We start from the raw sequence: 17,305 nt of genomic DNA on the forward strand, positions 1-17,305 counted from the left end.
TGTTTCGGCTGCATTCGGAACATTTAGTTCCGAATGCTGTGCATGCTGTGGGGGTCAGCTACACCCCCTCATGCCGTCAGGCCACACCCCTCAATGCAAGTCTATGGGAGGGGGCGTGGCAGCTGCCACGCTCCCTCCCATAGACTTGCATTGAGGGGGCATGGCCTGACTTCGCGAGGGCGGTGGCCAACCCCCGCAGTGCACACACAGGGTTCGGAACGTAGCCGGAACACTGCCCAGTGGGATATCGCGGATTAGAAAACACAGCTGATTTCTTAAAAAAAATTTAAAAAATGCCACGTCTGTCCGCAGTTTGTGTGTGGTTCTGCAGCTCAGTTTACTGAAGTGAATGGAGTCAAGTTGTAATATCACACACAACCTGGGGAAAGATGTGGCGCTTTTCTTTTTTAGAAGAAATTATCTGTTTCTCTCTACCGGGACAACCCTTTTAAACTATGGCAATGTTATAAGTTCGCCAACCCCCATCACCTCTAGGAGAATACAATCACTAACAGAGTGAAAGAAAAAGCCATAGTTACAGCATGCTATATTTTTATATATTGTAATGGACTCCATAAAACAAACGCATACAAAATGATTGACAGCTAAAATCTGCCTGCAGCACTTTCCCACTGAAAAACAAAGTTAAAATGTCACCGTCACCATCTAAAGCATTGAAATGTTGCATCGACATATCAAGGGTTGAGATTGGGTGGGGTCTGAATGCACAGACCCCCACTGATCTCTAGATATAGCCAGGAGAAATGGATGGTTAAAGGGTAACTATAAGGCTAAGTTCACATGGCAGAATTTCTGCATGAAAATTCTGCAGTAAATTCCACAGAAATTAATTGCCCATTCACTTCAATGGAATTCCTGAAGAAATTCTGCTGTGTAAGTAGGATAACATAATTTCATTGAAGTTATTGACTCGACTATAAGCCTAGGGTGGGAAATACATCATCCCCCCCATCATTTTCACCCCCGTCATCATCCACCCCCCTTCATCATCACCGCCTGCCAATCCCCTCAGTGGTCTTCAACCTGCGGACCTCCAGATGTTGCAAAACTACAACTCCCAGCCCCACCTCCATATATACAGGATACTGTATGTGTGAATTCAACACGAAGGGCACATTATCACGTACAGGATCTGCTGTATATTTTCTGCAGCTGATTGTGCTACTTTATGAAGTTAATGGGTAGCAAAATTAGCAGCAGATCCTGTACGTGTGAACATACGCTTAACCTCTTCAGGACATAGGGCGTATGGATACGCCCTGCATCCCGAGTCCTTAAGGACCGAGGGCGTATCCATACGCCCGTGGGAATTCCGGCCCCCACCGCTAGCCGGTTGGGGACCGGAGCCAGATGCCTGCTGAAATCGTTCAGCAGGCATCCCGGCATATCGCCCAGGGGGGTCATTATGCCCCCCCATGTCGGCGATCGCCGCAGATCGCTGGACAATTCAGTCCAGCGATCTGCGGCGATTCCGGGTCCATCGGGTCTCCAGTGACCCGGTATTACTGGCTGTTCGGGGCCGTCTCTGACGGCCCCGAACAGCCAGAGCCTGCAGGGGTGAGGTGGCACTGGTGCCACCTCACGATCGCCCTGATTCGTCGGCCGGATTACCGGCCGACCAATCAGGGCGCCTGCTGCGGGTGTCACTCCCGCACCCGCTCCGCCCCTCTTCCGGAGGAGGTGAGCGGGTGCGGGACGTGCACCCCGGGTGCTGGGGACCCCGATCCCCGGCGTCAATGTTGGGATCGGGGCCCCAGGAGCAGCGGCGGCGGCGGTGACGACGAGGGACTGACTCTCCGGCGTGGATCGTTGGAGGTGAGTGACAGCCTCCTGCTGTTGCTTAGCAACAGCTCCCAGCATGCAAAAAGGGCATGCTGGGAGCTGTAGTTATGCAACAGCAGGAGGCAGACCACCACAACTCCCAGCATTCCCTTATGGGCATGCTGGGACTTATGGTTTTGCAACAGCTGGAGGCACATTTTTTCTATGGAAAAGTTTACCTTCAGCTGTTGTATAACTACAACTCCCAGCTTGCACAAACAGCTAAAGTGCATGCTGGGAGTTGTAGTGGTGCATCTGATGGTTGCATAACTACAACTCCCAGCATGCCCGTTGGCTGTCGTTGACTGCTGAGAGTTGTAGTTTTGCAACAGCTGAAGGCACACTGGTTGTGAAACTCAGAGTTTTTTTTTTACCTAACTCAGTGTTTCACGACCGGTGTGCCTCCAGCTGTTGCAAACTACAACTCTCAGCAGTCACCGTACACCATGCACCGTACATGCTGGGAGTTGTAGTTTTGCAACCGCTGGAGGCACACTGGTTGTGAAACACTGAGTTAGGTCACAAACTCAGTGATACATAACCAGTGTGCCTACAGTTGTTGCAAAACTACAACTCTCAGCAGTCACCGACAGCCAACGGGCATGCTGGGAGTTGTAGTTATGCAACAGCTGGATGTCCCCCCCCCCCCAATGTGAACGTACAGGGTACACTCACATGGGCGGAGGATTACAGTAAGTATCTGGCTGCAAGTTTGAGCTGCCGCAAACTTTCTGCTGCAGCTCAAACTGCCAGCGAGAAACTACTGTGAACCCCCGCCCAGGCGACTGTACCCTAAAAACACTACACTAACACAAAAAATAAAATAAAAAGTAAAAAACACTACGTATACACATACCCCTATACAACCCCCCTCCCCTCCCCTCCCCAATAAAAATGAAAAACATTTGGTACGCCACTGTTTCCAGAACGGAGCCTCCCGCTGTTGCAAAACAACTCCCAGTATTGTCGGACAGCCGTTGACTGTCCAGGCATGCTGGGAGTTTTGCAACAGCTGGAGGCACCCTGTTTGGGAATCACTGGCGTAGAATTCCCCTATGTCCACCCCTATGCAAGTCCCTAATTTAGGCCTCAAATGCGCATGGCGCTCTCACTTTGGAGCCCTGTCGTATTTCAAGGCAACAGTTTAGGGTCACATATGGGGTATCGCCGTACTCGGGAGAAATTGTGTTACAAATTTTGGGGGGTATTTTCTGCTTTTACCCTTTTTAAAAATGTAAAAGTTTTGGGAAAACAAGCATTTTAGGTAAAAAATTAATTTTTTTTTACATATGCAAAAGTCGGGAAACACCTGTGGGGTATAAAGGTTCACTTAACCCCTTGTTACGTTCCCCGAGGGGTCTAGTTTCCAAAATGGTATGCCATGTGGGGTTTTTTTTGCTGTCCTGGCACCATAGGGGCTTCCTAAATGCGGCATGCCCCCAGAGCAAAATTTGCTTTCAAAAAGCCAAATGTGACTCCTTCTCTTCCGAGACCTGCAGTGCGCCAGCAGAGCACTTTTCACCCCCATATGGGGTGTTTTCTGAATCGGGAGAAATTGGGCTTCAAATTTTTAGGGGTATTTTCTGCTATTACCCTTTTTAAAAAGAAAAAAATTTGGGGAAAACAAGCATTTTAGGTAAAAAAAAAAAGATTTTTTTTTACATTTGCAAAAGTCGTGAAACACCTGTGGGGTATTAAGGTTCACTTTATCCCATGTTACATTCCCTGAGGGGTCTAGTCTCCAAAATGGTATGCCATGTGTTTTTTTTTTGCTGTTCTGGCACCATAAGGGCTTCCTAAAGGTGACATGCCCCCCAAAAACCATTTCAGAAAAACATACTCTCCAAAATCCCCTTGTCGCTCCTTCCCTTCTGAGCTCTCTACTGCGCCCGCCGAACACTTTACATAGACATATGAGGTATGTCCTTACTCGAGAGAAATTGGGCTACAAATACAAGTAAAAATTTTGTCCTTTTACCCCTTGTAAAAATTCAAAAATTGGGTCTACAAGAACATGTAAGTGTAAAAAATGAAGATTGTGAATTTTCTCCTTCACTTTGCTGCTATTCCTGTGAAACACCTAAAGGGTTAATACACTTACTGAATGTCATTTTGAATACTTTGGGGGGTGTAGTTTTTATAATGGGGTCATTTATGGGGTATTTCTAATATGAAGACCCTTCAAATCCACTTCAAACCTGAACTGGTCCCTGAAAAATAGCGAGTTTGAAAATTTTGTGAAAAATCGGAAAATTGCTGCTGACTGTTGAAGCCTCTGGTGTCTTCCAAAATTAAAAACTCATAAATTTTATGATGATGCAAACATTTAGTAAACATATTGTATATATGAACCCAAAAAATTTTTTTTTCGTAATATCCATTTTCCTTACAAGCAGAGAGCTTCAAAGATAGAAAAATGCAAAATTTTCCAATTTTTCATCAAATTTACGGATTTTTCACCAAGAAAGTATGCAAGTTACCACAAAAATTTACCACTATGTTAAAGTAGAATATGTCACAAAACAATCTCGGAATCAGAATGATAACTAAAAGCATTCCAGAGTTATTAATGTTTAAAGTGACAGTGGTCAGATGTGCAAAAAAAAACGCTCCGGTCCTTAAGGCCAAAATGGGCTCCGTCCTGAAGGGGTTAAGGGGAATCTATCAGCTGTTCCATGTTTTCCAAATCTCATGAACACTTATTACAAGACATTATGCTTTCCTCCTATGCTTTTCCATGCAAGAACCATGGCGCACACGTCATTTGAAGCAGATTCTGCCTTAGTCTATATTCACGATCCGTGAATGTCTATAGTAGACTGTAGTTCTCTGGAGTAGGCTAGACAATGGTGGAGATAGATCAAACGAGGAAAAGAGAAGCTGTGGTCCATGGCACCTATAGGTCATATTCCAGATTTCCTATCCAAATGCTGAAACAACCCCCACCTCCATATGTACAACTGTGCAAACTCATTTTGTATCTCTCCTGGACACCAAAGCTGCATTGCTGTCCCTCATGTAAGAGATCCCTTTCTACCATTATACAATGGCAATAGTGTGAACAAAGCCAAAAATGAAGTAATAGATGAAAAAAATCCAACTGAATTCTGTGGGCAGCTGCAATGCAGACCTATGTATCTCCGTGTAAGGCTGGGTTCCCATTACGGTTTCCCCATACGGGAGCGCATACGGCAGGGGAGAGCTAAAACCTTGCACTCCCGTATGCCTTTCTATGCGCTCCCGTATGTCATTCATTTCAATGAGCTGACCGCAGTGAAACGTTCGGTCGGCTCATTTTTGCGCCATATGCACTTTTTTCCCCGTACCTAAAAACGGTTTTAGGTCCGGTTGTAAAAGCGCATACGGGGCAAAAATGAGCCGACCGAACGTTTCACTGCGGTCAGCTCATTGAAATGAATGACATACGGGAGCGCATAGAAAGGCATACGGGAGTGCAAGGTTTTAGCTCTCCCCTGCCGTATGCGCTCCCGTATGGGGAAACCGTAATGGGAACCCAGCCTTACAGACTATAACTAAGTCTAATCCTACAATCACTCTCCCTTTCATCATTGAAACTTAGTTTTTTTTATTTTTATTTTTTTTTTTAAACATGGGAGTCAATGGGAACCATAAAGAACTGTATGTGCGTACGGTTACATCCGTTTTTGGCTTTCCACAGTTTTTTTCTTGGAATTTCAATCAAGCAATTGATACTTTATTCATAATGGAAAAGTTAAAAACGAATACTTTTTTTTCTTAAAAAAATGGATGCAACCAGACATGATTTTCCAAACCGTATACGGATTAAAGTTTGTATACACGTTTTGATACAGTTTAGTCAGGTTTTGAGGAATCCGTTTTTCATTCAAAAACCTGATACGGGAACTGTATGGCAAACACGTGGTGTGAATGCACCCCGAGACTGGAAATCCCTTTCCTACTGTAGAGAAGGACGGTGACACAAAAGAGCTCGTTTTTTCTCTACCTGGCATTAGCAAAAGCTGCTGACTGGACAATTGTCAACAATTACTTTGAAGACCGGTTCCAAGAAAGACCTGGGAGCCTTAGGATGCGTTCACACGGCCGTCTGTCCCAGTTTAGGTTCCGCTGTTGCTGCTTGTAAAGGGATTACAAATGGTTGTAAAATAATCCCGTGTTTTTTATTTTTTTTTCCAATCCTTTCACATCCATTTGTACCCATCTGCGCTCATTTCCGTTTAGTCTTGTTACGAGAGAAAAGACCATGCATGCAGTATTTTTTTTTCCGTAAAAAAAAAAAACAAAAAAACGGAAGAAAAAAAAATGGATACAGTAAATTTTGCATTGAAGTCTATGAAAAACAGGTCATCTGTTTGCATCCATTTTTTCAATCCGTTTCTTGATCCGTTTTTACTTCTGAGCATGATCAGAACCCAAAAAAAATTTTTTTTAGGTTTATTAACTGAACAATAACGAATCAAAACGGATAAAATCCGTTTGCATCCGCCATTGTCCCTTTTTATTTTTATTTTTTTAAATAACAGGAGAACTGGACGGGTCTAGACTAGAGATGAGCGAACTTACAGTAAATTCGATTCGTCACAAACTTCTTGGCTCGGCAGTTGATGGCTTATCCTGCATAAATTAGTTCAGCTTTCAGGTGCTCCGGTGGGCTGGAAAAGATGGATACAGTCCTAGGAAAGAGTCTCCTAGGACTGTATCCACCATTTCCAGCCCACCGGAGCACCGGAAAGCTAAACTCATTTATGCAGGATAAGTCATCAACTGCCGAGCCGAGAAGTTTGTGACGAATCTAATTTACTGTAAATTCGCTCATCTCTAGTCTAGACAGCAGTGTGAACACAGTCTTAGCCAGGCTGTGTTTGGACCAGGGAGACCTGACAGCAGTCACCTCAGCAACAGTCTCTAATAAACACCTGTCAGAAAACAACTTAGCAACAGTCTGGAGCAGCTGTCAGCAAACACCTTGGTGCAGTGTTTCTCAACCAGGATGCCTCCAGCTGCTGCAAAACTACAACTCCCAGCAAGCCCGGACAGCCGAAGGCTGTCCGGGCATGCTGGGAGTTGTAGTTTTGCAACAGCTGGAGGCACCCTGGTTGAGAAACACTGCCTTAGTGGATAGGCTGCCAATTTTCACACAGAAAACTCACAGGAGATGCACTACACATGTGGATGAGAACATACAACAGGCACATGCCGCAGATTTATTTCTCCCACAGAAATTGTCTGGCAATGCGGATTCATAGATTTGCAAAGTGTCCATTTCTGCTGCCGATTTCCCCTCTTTATGGTTTATTCACATGTACAGTACCCTGTACAGATTTGATGCGCTGGATTTGAAGCGGTGTTCAGTCATTTCGTTTACATTGAAATCAGATCCAAACAGCGCAGGATACTGTACGTGTGAATTCAACATGAAGGGTATGTTCACACATTCAGGATCTGCTGCATATTATCTTATTAAGTTAATGGGTAGCAAAATTAGCTGCAAAAAATATGCAGCAGATCCTGTACATGTGAACGTACCCTAAAAGGGAGCCTGTCAGCTGTTCCATGTTTTCCAAATCTCAGGAACACTTATTAGAAGGCACTATGCTTTCCTCTAAGGGCCTTCTCACACAGCACAATTACCTCACTGAATTTCTTTTCCATGCAAGACCCATGGCGCACACGTCATTTGGAGCAGATTCTGCCTGGAATCCTTGTGAAATCAAAGCCCCATTGATGTCAATGAAAGGTCCTGAGCAGGATTATTTTCTCCATCAATAAGTGACATGTTAATAGGACAATGTATTAATGTCATTTGACAGATGTTGCTTTACCTCGTAACTGTGTTGAGTTGTGAACAAAAGGGTTCAATTTTGGGCAAACTGAAGAGTTGACCTATTTGAGATCGACCTCTTCAGAGTGGTACACAAAATTAATCTTACCACATACTTAAAGGGTCTATACACACGGCAGAATTTCTGTACCAATTCCGCTTCAGCAGATGGTTTCTGGCTTGTGCAGAATTGGGGGGGGGGAATACACGCGGACATTCCGCATGCAAAAATTTTGTACTGTATTGTGAATGGGCAATTGGGCTTTTATTTAAAGTCATCAAAAAAAAATTATGTATTAAAGATAAATCGCTAATGAACAACTTTGTAATTGCTTTTAATTAAAAATGTTGCCTCCTTTTATGTGCATTTTAACTTTAAATACTTAACCACTAGGGGTCTCCCTACCAGTCCTGGCTGCAAGCATTTCGGAACCACAGCATGAGTCCTAAATCGCACTGCAGCCAGGACAGGTACGAGCTCAGCTCCCCACATACTTCAGCAGAGCGTGCTCTGAGTCAGTGGAGTGCGGCTCTGCTAATAGTAAATACCGGATTTGTCTTGACCTTAAATATATATACCTCAAGAGAGGGATCGCAGCAAGAGGGGCAGAAGTGTGCCGGGCCAGGCTACAGATCACGTCGCGCCTGCCGGGTCACCCCTTCCTCCCTGCACACAGTGCAAGAGACGAGCAGCCTAATTGAGGTAGAAAAAGGTATTTATAGTAATTTTTAAGTAGAAATAAAGGCAGGGATTGCCTTAATGAGATTGGGGGGGGGGGGGGGGGAAATCAGGGACAGTTTAGTTGATATGTACTCTTCTGCTGTCTGAATGCCGTGTGAATAAACCCTAAGAGAAGTATTTCAAATACATATATGAGCCTAGAAAGTGAAACACCCATTTCTTTGATAGATCCCCCGAGTTTTCGGTAGTGAAAGAATTTACTATTGAGGAGATTAAAAACGACAGGTTTTGCTACTGAACCAAATGATATACCAGAGCAGTATGAATGAGAACCTGATGCCATTGTTTTCTCTGGAGATGTACAGTCCAATCTCAACAATGATTCAGTAAATCTTAATTAATCCCAAAGTTAAAAATAATGTCTTGTACCAAGATGAGCAAGGTATGAAATGCTTCAGGGCACATAAATAGCTGAGCTTTACTAAAGCCAGACAAGGGAGGGGAAGTAGTGCTAGTCTTTACTGACTATTACAGTACATTTTATGCTATGCATTCATTTCAAAGGGGCCGCAGACAGTCCACAATAGTATCAGATTTATGGACTGTCTGCAAACCCATTCTAATGAATGGTATTGCAACTCGCAGCGGAAAACCCGCTGCTAGTTACTAGCGTGTGAACGCAGCCGTAAGCAGACAAAGCGCTACCCTTGATAGTCGATACTACTGTGTGTGCAGTAAGGTTTGGAGATGGGCCTGCACAACAGTCACAATGGCACGCTGGGTCCGCCTCCAAACATCACTGCATACAGGGCTGCTGCAGGTACCTGTGTGTCTGCTTTAAGGAGAATATGCAGCGTATTTCGCACTGTGCTGTGGATTTTGTGCTGCATATACACTACATGTGACCCTACCCTTATTACCCTTATATGGCAAAATGATGCCTGTCTAGGAGACTAACGGAGAGGCACCTACCATCTAGCCCCAACCGTCCATATTTGTACTATCGTCCAAAAGGTTTACAAGCTGCAGACCTAACCCCCTGGTCGCCTTATTGTTGCAGGGATTGTGTCTATGAATGAACCACCATCCAAATATGAGCATCTCTTCCTACATACAGAACACTGTGGACCTTTTACTTCATCTTTCTGACTTCATCTTGCATGCATTGATGTTGAGAGCCTGTACACTCCATCCCTATTGATGTGGGTGTACAGGCTATGACTAAGAATCAAACTGATTTATCTCATTTTGTTTGTGAAGCATTAGAATTTATTCGATCACACAATATTTCATCTTCGAGGATAGGTACAGGCAGGTTGGAGGAATCGCCATGGGGGTGTTTAGGCCAAACTGTTCCGAGCCATCCTCAAAAGAGAACATGCGTTTTCATTCCTTCTCCAGCAGCATCAAGTCGTATTGTTTTGTAGATGACATGCTGGTGGTGTGGAAGGGAAGAGAGGAAGCTTTTCTAGCTTTTGTCACTTAAGTCTGGTGTACAATTTTTTCCTTTCATAATGCCCGGACTACCTACAAACAATACAATAAACAGGACTCCCCTGCCACCTATCCCCTGGTATCTCGTAACGCTCCTCCACCACAGTCTTCCTCCTGGTCGGCTCGTCACATTGCAGTTCAGCAAATCGCTGTCCACAGCAATGTCCCGCTTAGGTCGGCGAGTGGCAGTGTGATGCATTTAAAGGGGTACTCTGGTGGTAAATTTTTTTTTTTTTTTTTTTTATTATTATTTTTTTTTTCCATCAACTGGTGCCAGAAAGTTAAACAGATTAGTAAATGACTTCTATTAAAATATCTTTACCCTTCCAGTACCTTTTAGCAGCTGTATGCTACAGAGGAAATTCTTTTCTTTTTGTCTTGTCCACAGTCCTCTCTGACACCTCTGTCTTTGTCAAGAACTCTCCATAGCAGCATAGGTTTGCTATGGGGATTTTCTCCTGCTCTGGACAGTTCCTGTTACGGGCACTAGGTGTCAGCAGAGAGCAGTGTGGACAAGACAAAAAAGAAATTCAAAAAGAAAAGAGTTTCCTCTGTAGCATACAGCTGCTAAAAAGTACTGGAAGGGTAAAGATTTTTTAGGATAGGGGATAAGTTTTTCAGCCCTGGACTACCCCTGTGTCTATGTTTTCCAATGTAGTACCCCTTAAAGCCTAAGTGACCAGTTCTGCGGCTCATTGCATCACACTGCCGCTTAGCCTATTTGCTGACAGGCATTGTGACGAGCGGTCGGACCAGAATGAAGACGTTGGCACCGGAACAAGATACCGGGTGAGCAGAGGCTGATGAGTCCAGTTTTATGTGCAGGCCGCATGGGCATATCACCTTTAAAATTAATTTTAGTAAAAAAAAATTTATAGCATGTTTTTGAGACCAAAAAATTGATTTCTTAGCTGTAAGGATGACTGCTGAAAAATGAAAGAAGCGATCTGCTTGGTTGCTAGGGGCAACTAAGCAACTTTTCCTCAGGACAGGTTTTGAAACCGTATAGAAAACTGTATAGAAAACTGTATGCATTGACTTAACATTGTAAACCGTATGTCAAATGCATCATCCGGTTTAGTCCGTTTTGCGTCTTATACGGGTTTGTCCGTTTTTTTACCCGTACCCAAAACAGTAGTCTACCACGTTTTTTGGTTCGGGTGAAAAACTATTAAACCATATACGTCTTTTTTAACATTGGAGTCAATGGGAACCGTACAGAACTGTATGTGTGTACGGTCCCATCAGTTTTCACCATACGGTTTTTGACTTTGCACAATTTTTTTTCTTGGAATTTCAATCAAACAAGTGAAACTTTATTCAAAATGGAGTGAAAAGTTAAAAACGTATCTTTTTTTTCATTAAAAAAACAAATGCAACCAGACATCATATTCCAAACAGTATATGGTTTTCAGCCGTATATGGGTTAAAATTTGTACACACGTTTTGATACAGTTTAGTCAGGTTTTGAGGAATCCGTTTTTCATCTAAAACCTGATATGGGAATTGTATTGCAAAAACGTGGTGTGAATGCACCCTTACCTAATATTTCACAAACAGAGTGCCTCCAGATGTAGCAAAACTACAACTCCCAGCATGCCCGGACAGCCAAAGGCTGTCCGGGCATGCTGGGAGTTGTAGTTTTGCAACAGCTGGAGGCAAGCACCTTTGCTGGCATGGTCCTGCACTTATCTCTCCGGTATACAGGTAGTATTTATGTGGGGACCGTCCATTGATAGTGTTGTCTGTATATAGTGCCCCAGTACTATGTGCCAGAGTCACATGACCGCCGCCTCCCTCATACTTACAAACTTAGAAATCTTCCTGTCCCCGTCTTCTCCCGTCTGATAATCCGGATAGCCGGATCCGGTACCCGGCGCCCCTCGCTGTTTGCGGCTCATTTTAGCCCTTGACGGATCCATAGGAAGAAGGGAAGACAGCAGATGTCTGTCACGGCCCCGGGCGGTAAAATGAAGCTGTCACCTGGCCTCTCTGACAGCGGATTAGGGAGGAGGAATCCGATTACCGCTGGGAGGGCTGCGCTCATCCACTTACGGCTGACTACGATATCATGCGCTGCCAGGGAGACGCCACCAGTCAGGACAGCGAGTGCCCAGCGCCCGGACACCCTGCTCACCCACCGACACACTCAATGTTCCCGCCACTTCAGCCACGCCCACCGCTCTCTTATTCATCCTATAGGAGAAGCGCATTCACAAGAAACGCGACCGAGTAACCAATGAAGGAGACGCTCTAGATGTGACGTCACATAGAAGAGGACTGTCAGCGGACATCATTGTAACTGGCAGAAAACTGGAAAGCTGGCGGAGAATCCCGAGTTATTACTAATGTAGGAGAACAGGGAAGTGCGGAGTCATCTGAGGAGGAGAGAAGGCGGGAGGTGGTATATTTATTATATCCAGGATACCTAGCCTCCAACTTCTCAACGGGGAAAGGAACGCTTTGTATAACTCGTGTAGAAGCTTTCCAGGTCACTATGTGTCGCAGCCCTCAGTTTATTCTTCATGCCAATCAGTGAAAGCATTCACTATATATATATATATATATATATATATATATATATATATATATATATATATATATATACAGCCAATAGCTAAACCCCTGTATAGCACCTACCATCTAGAGTAGTGCTGCTTGTAGTGTGCCATCACTAATAGAGTGCTGCCTGTAGTGCGCCATGACTGTATAGAGTGCTGCATGTAGTGTGTCATCACTATATAGAGTGCTGCATGTAGTGTGCCATCATTATGTAGAGTGCTGCATATAGTGTGTCATCACTAATAGAGTGCTGCCTGTAGTGCGCCATGACTGTATAGAGTACTGCATGTAGTGTGCCATCATTATATAGAATGCCACCTGTATTATGCCATCATTATATAGAATGCCACCTGTATTATGCCATCATTATATAGAGTGCCACCTGTATTATGCCATCATTATATAGAATGCCACCTGTATTATGCCATCATTATATAGAATGCCACCTGTATTATGCCATCATTATATAGAATGCCACCTGTATTATGCCATCATTATATAGAATGCCACCTGTATTATGCCATCATTATATAGAATGCCACCTGTATTATGCCATCATTATATAGAATGCCACCTGTATTATGCCATCATTATATAGAATGCCACCTGTATTATGCCATCATTATATAGAGTGCCACCTGTATTATGCCATCATTATATAGAGTGCCACCTGTATTATGCCATCATTATATAGAATGCCACCTGTATTATGCCATCATTATATAGAATGCCACCTGTATTATGCCATCATTATATAGAGTGCCACCTGTATTATGCCATCATTATATAGAATGCCACCTGTATTATGCCATCATTATATAGAATGCCACCTGTATTATGCCATCATTATATAGAATGCCACCTGTATTATGCCATCATTATATAGAATGCCACCTGTATTATGCCATCATTATATAGAATGCCACCTGTATTATGCCATCATTATATAGAATGCCACCTGTATTATGCCATCATTATATAGAGTGCCACCTGTATTATGCCATCATTATATAGAGTGCCACCTGTATTATGCCATCATTATATAGAATGCCACCTGTATTATGCCATCATTATATAGAATGCCACCTGTATTATGCCATCATTATATAGAATGCCACCTGTATTATGCCATCATTATATAGAGTGCCACCTGTATTAGGCCATCATTATATAGAGTGCCACCTGTATTATGCCATCATTATATAGAATGCCACCTGTATTATGCCATCATTATATAGAATGCCACCTGTATTATGCCATCATTATATAGAATGCCACCTGTATTATGCCATCATTATATAGAGTGCCACCTGTATTATGCCATCATTATATAGAGTACCACCTGTATTATGCCATCATTATATAGAATGCCACCTGTATTATGCCATCATTATATAGAATGCCACCTGTATTATGCCATCATTATATAGAATGCCACCTGTATTATGCCATCATTATATAGAATGCCACCTGTATTATGCCATCATTATATAGAGTGCCACCTGTATTATGCCATCATTATATAGAGTGACACCTGTATTATGCCATCATTATATAGAATGCCACCTGTATTATGCCATCATTATATAGAATGCCACCTGTATTATGCCATCATTATATAGAGTGCCACCTGTATTATGCCATCATTATATAGAGTACCACCTGTATTATGCCATCATTATATAGAATGACACCTGTATTATGCCATCATTATATAGAATGCCACCTGTATTATGCCATCATTATATAGAATGCCACCTGTATTATGCCATCATTATATAGAGTGCCACCTGTATTATGCCATCATTATATAGAGTACCACCTGTATTATGCCATCATTATATAGAGTGCCACCTGTATTATGCCATCATTATATAGAGTGCCACCTGTATTATGCCATCATTATATAGAGTGCCACCTGTATTATGCCATCATTATATAGAGTGCCACCTGTATTATGCCATCATTATATAGAATGCCACCTGTATTATGCCATCATTATATAGAGTGCCACCTGTATTATGCCATCATTATATAGAGTGCCACCTGTATTATGCCATCATTATATAGAATGCCACCTGTATTATGCCATCATTATATAGAATGCCACCTGTATTATGCCATCATTATATAGAATGCCACCTGTATTATGCCATCATTATATAGAGTGCCACCTGTATTATGCCATCATTATATAGAGTACCACCTGTATTATGCCATCATTATATAGAATGCCACCTGTATTATGCCATCACTATATAGAGTGCCACCTGTAGTGTGCCATCATTATATAGAATGCCACCTGTATTATGCCATCATTATATAGAATGCCACCTGTATTATGCCATCATTATATAGAGTGCCACCTGTATTATGCCATCATTATATAGAGTGCCACCTGTATTATGCCATCATTATATAGAGTGCCACCTGTATTATGCCATCATTATTTAGAATGCCACCTGTATTATGCCATCATTATATAGAATGCCACCTGTATTATGCCATCATTATATAGAATGCCACCTGTATTATGCCATCATTATATAGAGTGCCACCTGTATTATGCCATCATTATATAGAGTGCCACCTGTATTATGCCATCATTATATAGAATGCCACCTGTATTATGCCATCATTATATAGAGTGCCACCTGTATTATGCCATCATTATATAGAGTGCCACCTGTATTATGCCATCATTATATAGAATGCCACCTGTATTATGCCATCATTATATAGAATGCCACCTGTATTATGCCATCATTATATAGAATGCCACCTGTATTATGCCATCATTATATAGAGTGCCACCTGTATTATGCCATCATTATATAGAGTACCACCTGTATTATGCCATCATTATATAGAATGCCACCTGTATTATGCCATCATTATATAGAGTGCCACCTGTATTATGCCATCATTATATAGAGTGCCACCTGTATTATGCCATCATTATATAGAGTGCCACCTGTATTATGCCATCATTATATAGAATGCCACCTGTATTATGCCATCATTATATAGAGTGCCACCTGTATTATGCCATCATTATATAGAGTGCCACCTGTATTATGCCATCATTATATAGAATGCCACCTGTATTATGCCATCATTATATAGAGTGCCACCTGTATTATGCCATCATTATATAGAGTGCCACCTGTATTATGCCATCATTATATAGAATGCCACCTGTATTATGCCATCATTATATAGAGTGCCACCTGTATTATGCCATCATTATATAGAGTGCCACCTGTATTATGCCATCATTATATAGAGTGCCACCTGTATTATGCCATCATTATATAGAGTGCCACCTGTATTATGCCATCATTATATAGAATGCCACCTGTATTATGCCATCATTATATAGAGTGCCACCTGTATTATGCCATCATTATATAGAGTGCCACCTGTATTATGCCATCATTATATAGAGTGCCACCTGTATTATGCCATCATTATATAGAGTACCACCTGTATTATGCCATCATTATATAGAATGCCACCTGTATTATGCCATCATTATATAGAATGCCACCTGTATTATGCCATCATTATATAGAGTGCCACCTGTACTATGCCATCATTATATAGAGTACCACCTGTATTATGCCATCATTATATAGAATGCCACCTGTATTATGCCATCATTATATAGAGTGCCACCTGTATTATGCCATCATTATATAGAGTGCCACCTGTATTATGCCATCATTATATAGAGTGCCACCTGTATTATGCCATCATTATATAGAGTGCCACCTGTATTATGCCATCATTATATAGAGTGCCACCTGTATTATGCCATCATTATATAGAATGCAACCTGTATTATGCCATCATTATATAGAGTGCCACCTGTATTATGCCATCATTATATAGAGTGCCACCTGTATTATGCCATCATTATATAGAATGCCACCTGTATTATGCCATCATTATATAGAGTGCCACCTGTATTATGCCATCATTATATAGAGTGCCACCTGTATTATGCCATCATTATATAGAATGCCACCTGTATTATGCCATCATTATATAGAGTGCCACCTGTATTATGCCATCATTATATAGAATGCCACCTGTATTATGCCATCATTATATAGAATGCCACCTGTATTATGCCATCATTATATAGAGTGCCACCTGTATTATGCCATCATTATATAGAATGCCACCTGTATTATGCCATCATTATATAGAATGCCACCTGTATTATGCCATCATTATATAAAATGCCACCTGTATTATGCCATCATTATATAGAGTGCCACCTGTATTATGCCATCATTATATAGAGTACCACCTGTATTATGCCATCATTATATAGAATGCCACCTGTATTATGCCATCATTATATAGAATGCCACCTGTATTATGCCATCATTATATAGAGTGCCACCTGTATTATGCCATCATTATATATAGTACCACCTGTATTATGCCATCATTATATAGAGTGCCACCTGTATTATGCCATCATTATATAGAGTGCCACCTGTATTATGCCATCATTATTTAGAATGCCACCTGTATTATGCCATCATTATATAGAGTGCCACCTGTATTATGCCATCATTATATAGAGTGCCACCTGTATTATGCCATCATTATATAGAGTGCCACCTGTATTATGCCATCATTATATAGAGTGCCACCTGTATTATGCCATCATTATTTAGAATGCCACCTGTATTATGCCATCATTATATAGAGTGCCACCTGTATTATGCCATCATTATATAGAGTGCCACCTGTATTATGCCATCATTATATAGAATGCCACCTGTATTATGCCATCATTATATAGAATGCCACCTGTATTATGCCATCATTATATAGAGTGCCACCTGTATTATGCCATCATTATATAGAGTACCACCTGTATTATG

General features: G+C 42.0%; 1 protein-coding gene and 1 long non-coding RNA gene across 2 annotated transcripts in view; one reads left to right on the forward strand and one right to left on the reverse strand.

The window, feature by feature from the left end:
• Positions 1 to 12,173, reverse strand: part of DIAPH3 (diaphanous related formin 3) — an 882,879-nt gene extending 870,706 nt beyond the window's left edge. The window contains exon 1 of the mRNA XM_056555485.1: positions 11,648 to 12,173. Within this exon, the coding sequence (XP_056411460.1) occupies positions 11,648 to 11,761 (114 nt within the window). The 5' untranslated portion in view covers positions 11,762 to 12,173. The remainder of the gene's footprint in view (positions 1 to 11,647) is intronic.
• A 33-nt stretch (positions 12,174 to 12,206) lies between these two features.
• Positions 12,207 to 17,305, forward strand: part of LOC130355405 (uncharacterized) — a 32,057-nt gene continuing 26,958 nt past the window's right edge. Inside the window, exon 1 of the long non-coding RNA XR_008888509.1 lies at positions 12,207 to 12,330. This is a non-coding gene — a long non-coding RNA (uncharacterized LOC130355405). The remainder of the gene's footprint in view (positions 12,331 to 17,305) is intronic.

Source organism: Hyla sarda, chromosome 2 (assembly GCF_029499605.1).
Source record: "Hyla sarda isolate aHylSar1 chromosome 2, aHylSar1.hap1, whole genome shotgun sequence".
Lineage (NCBI taxonomy): Eukaryota > Metazoa > Chordata > Amphibia > Anura > Hylidae > Hyla > Hyla sarda.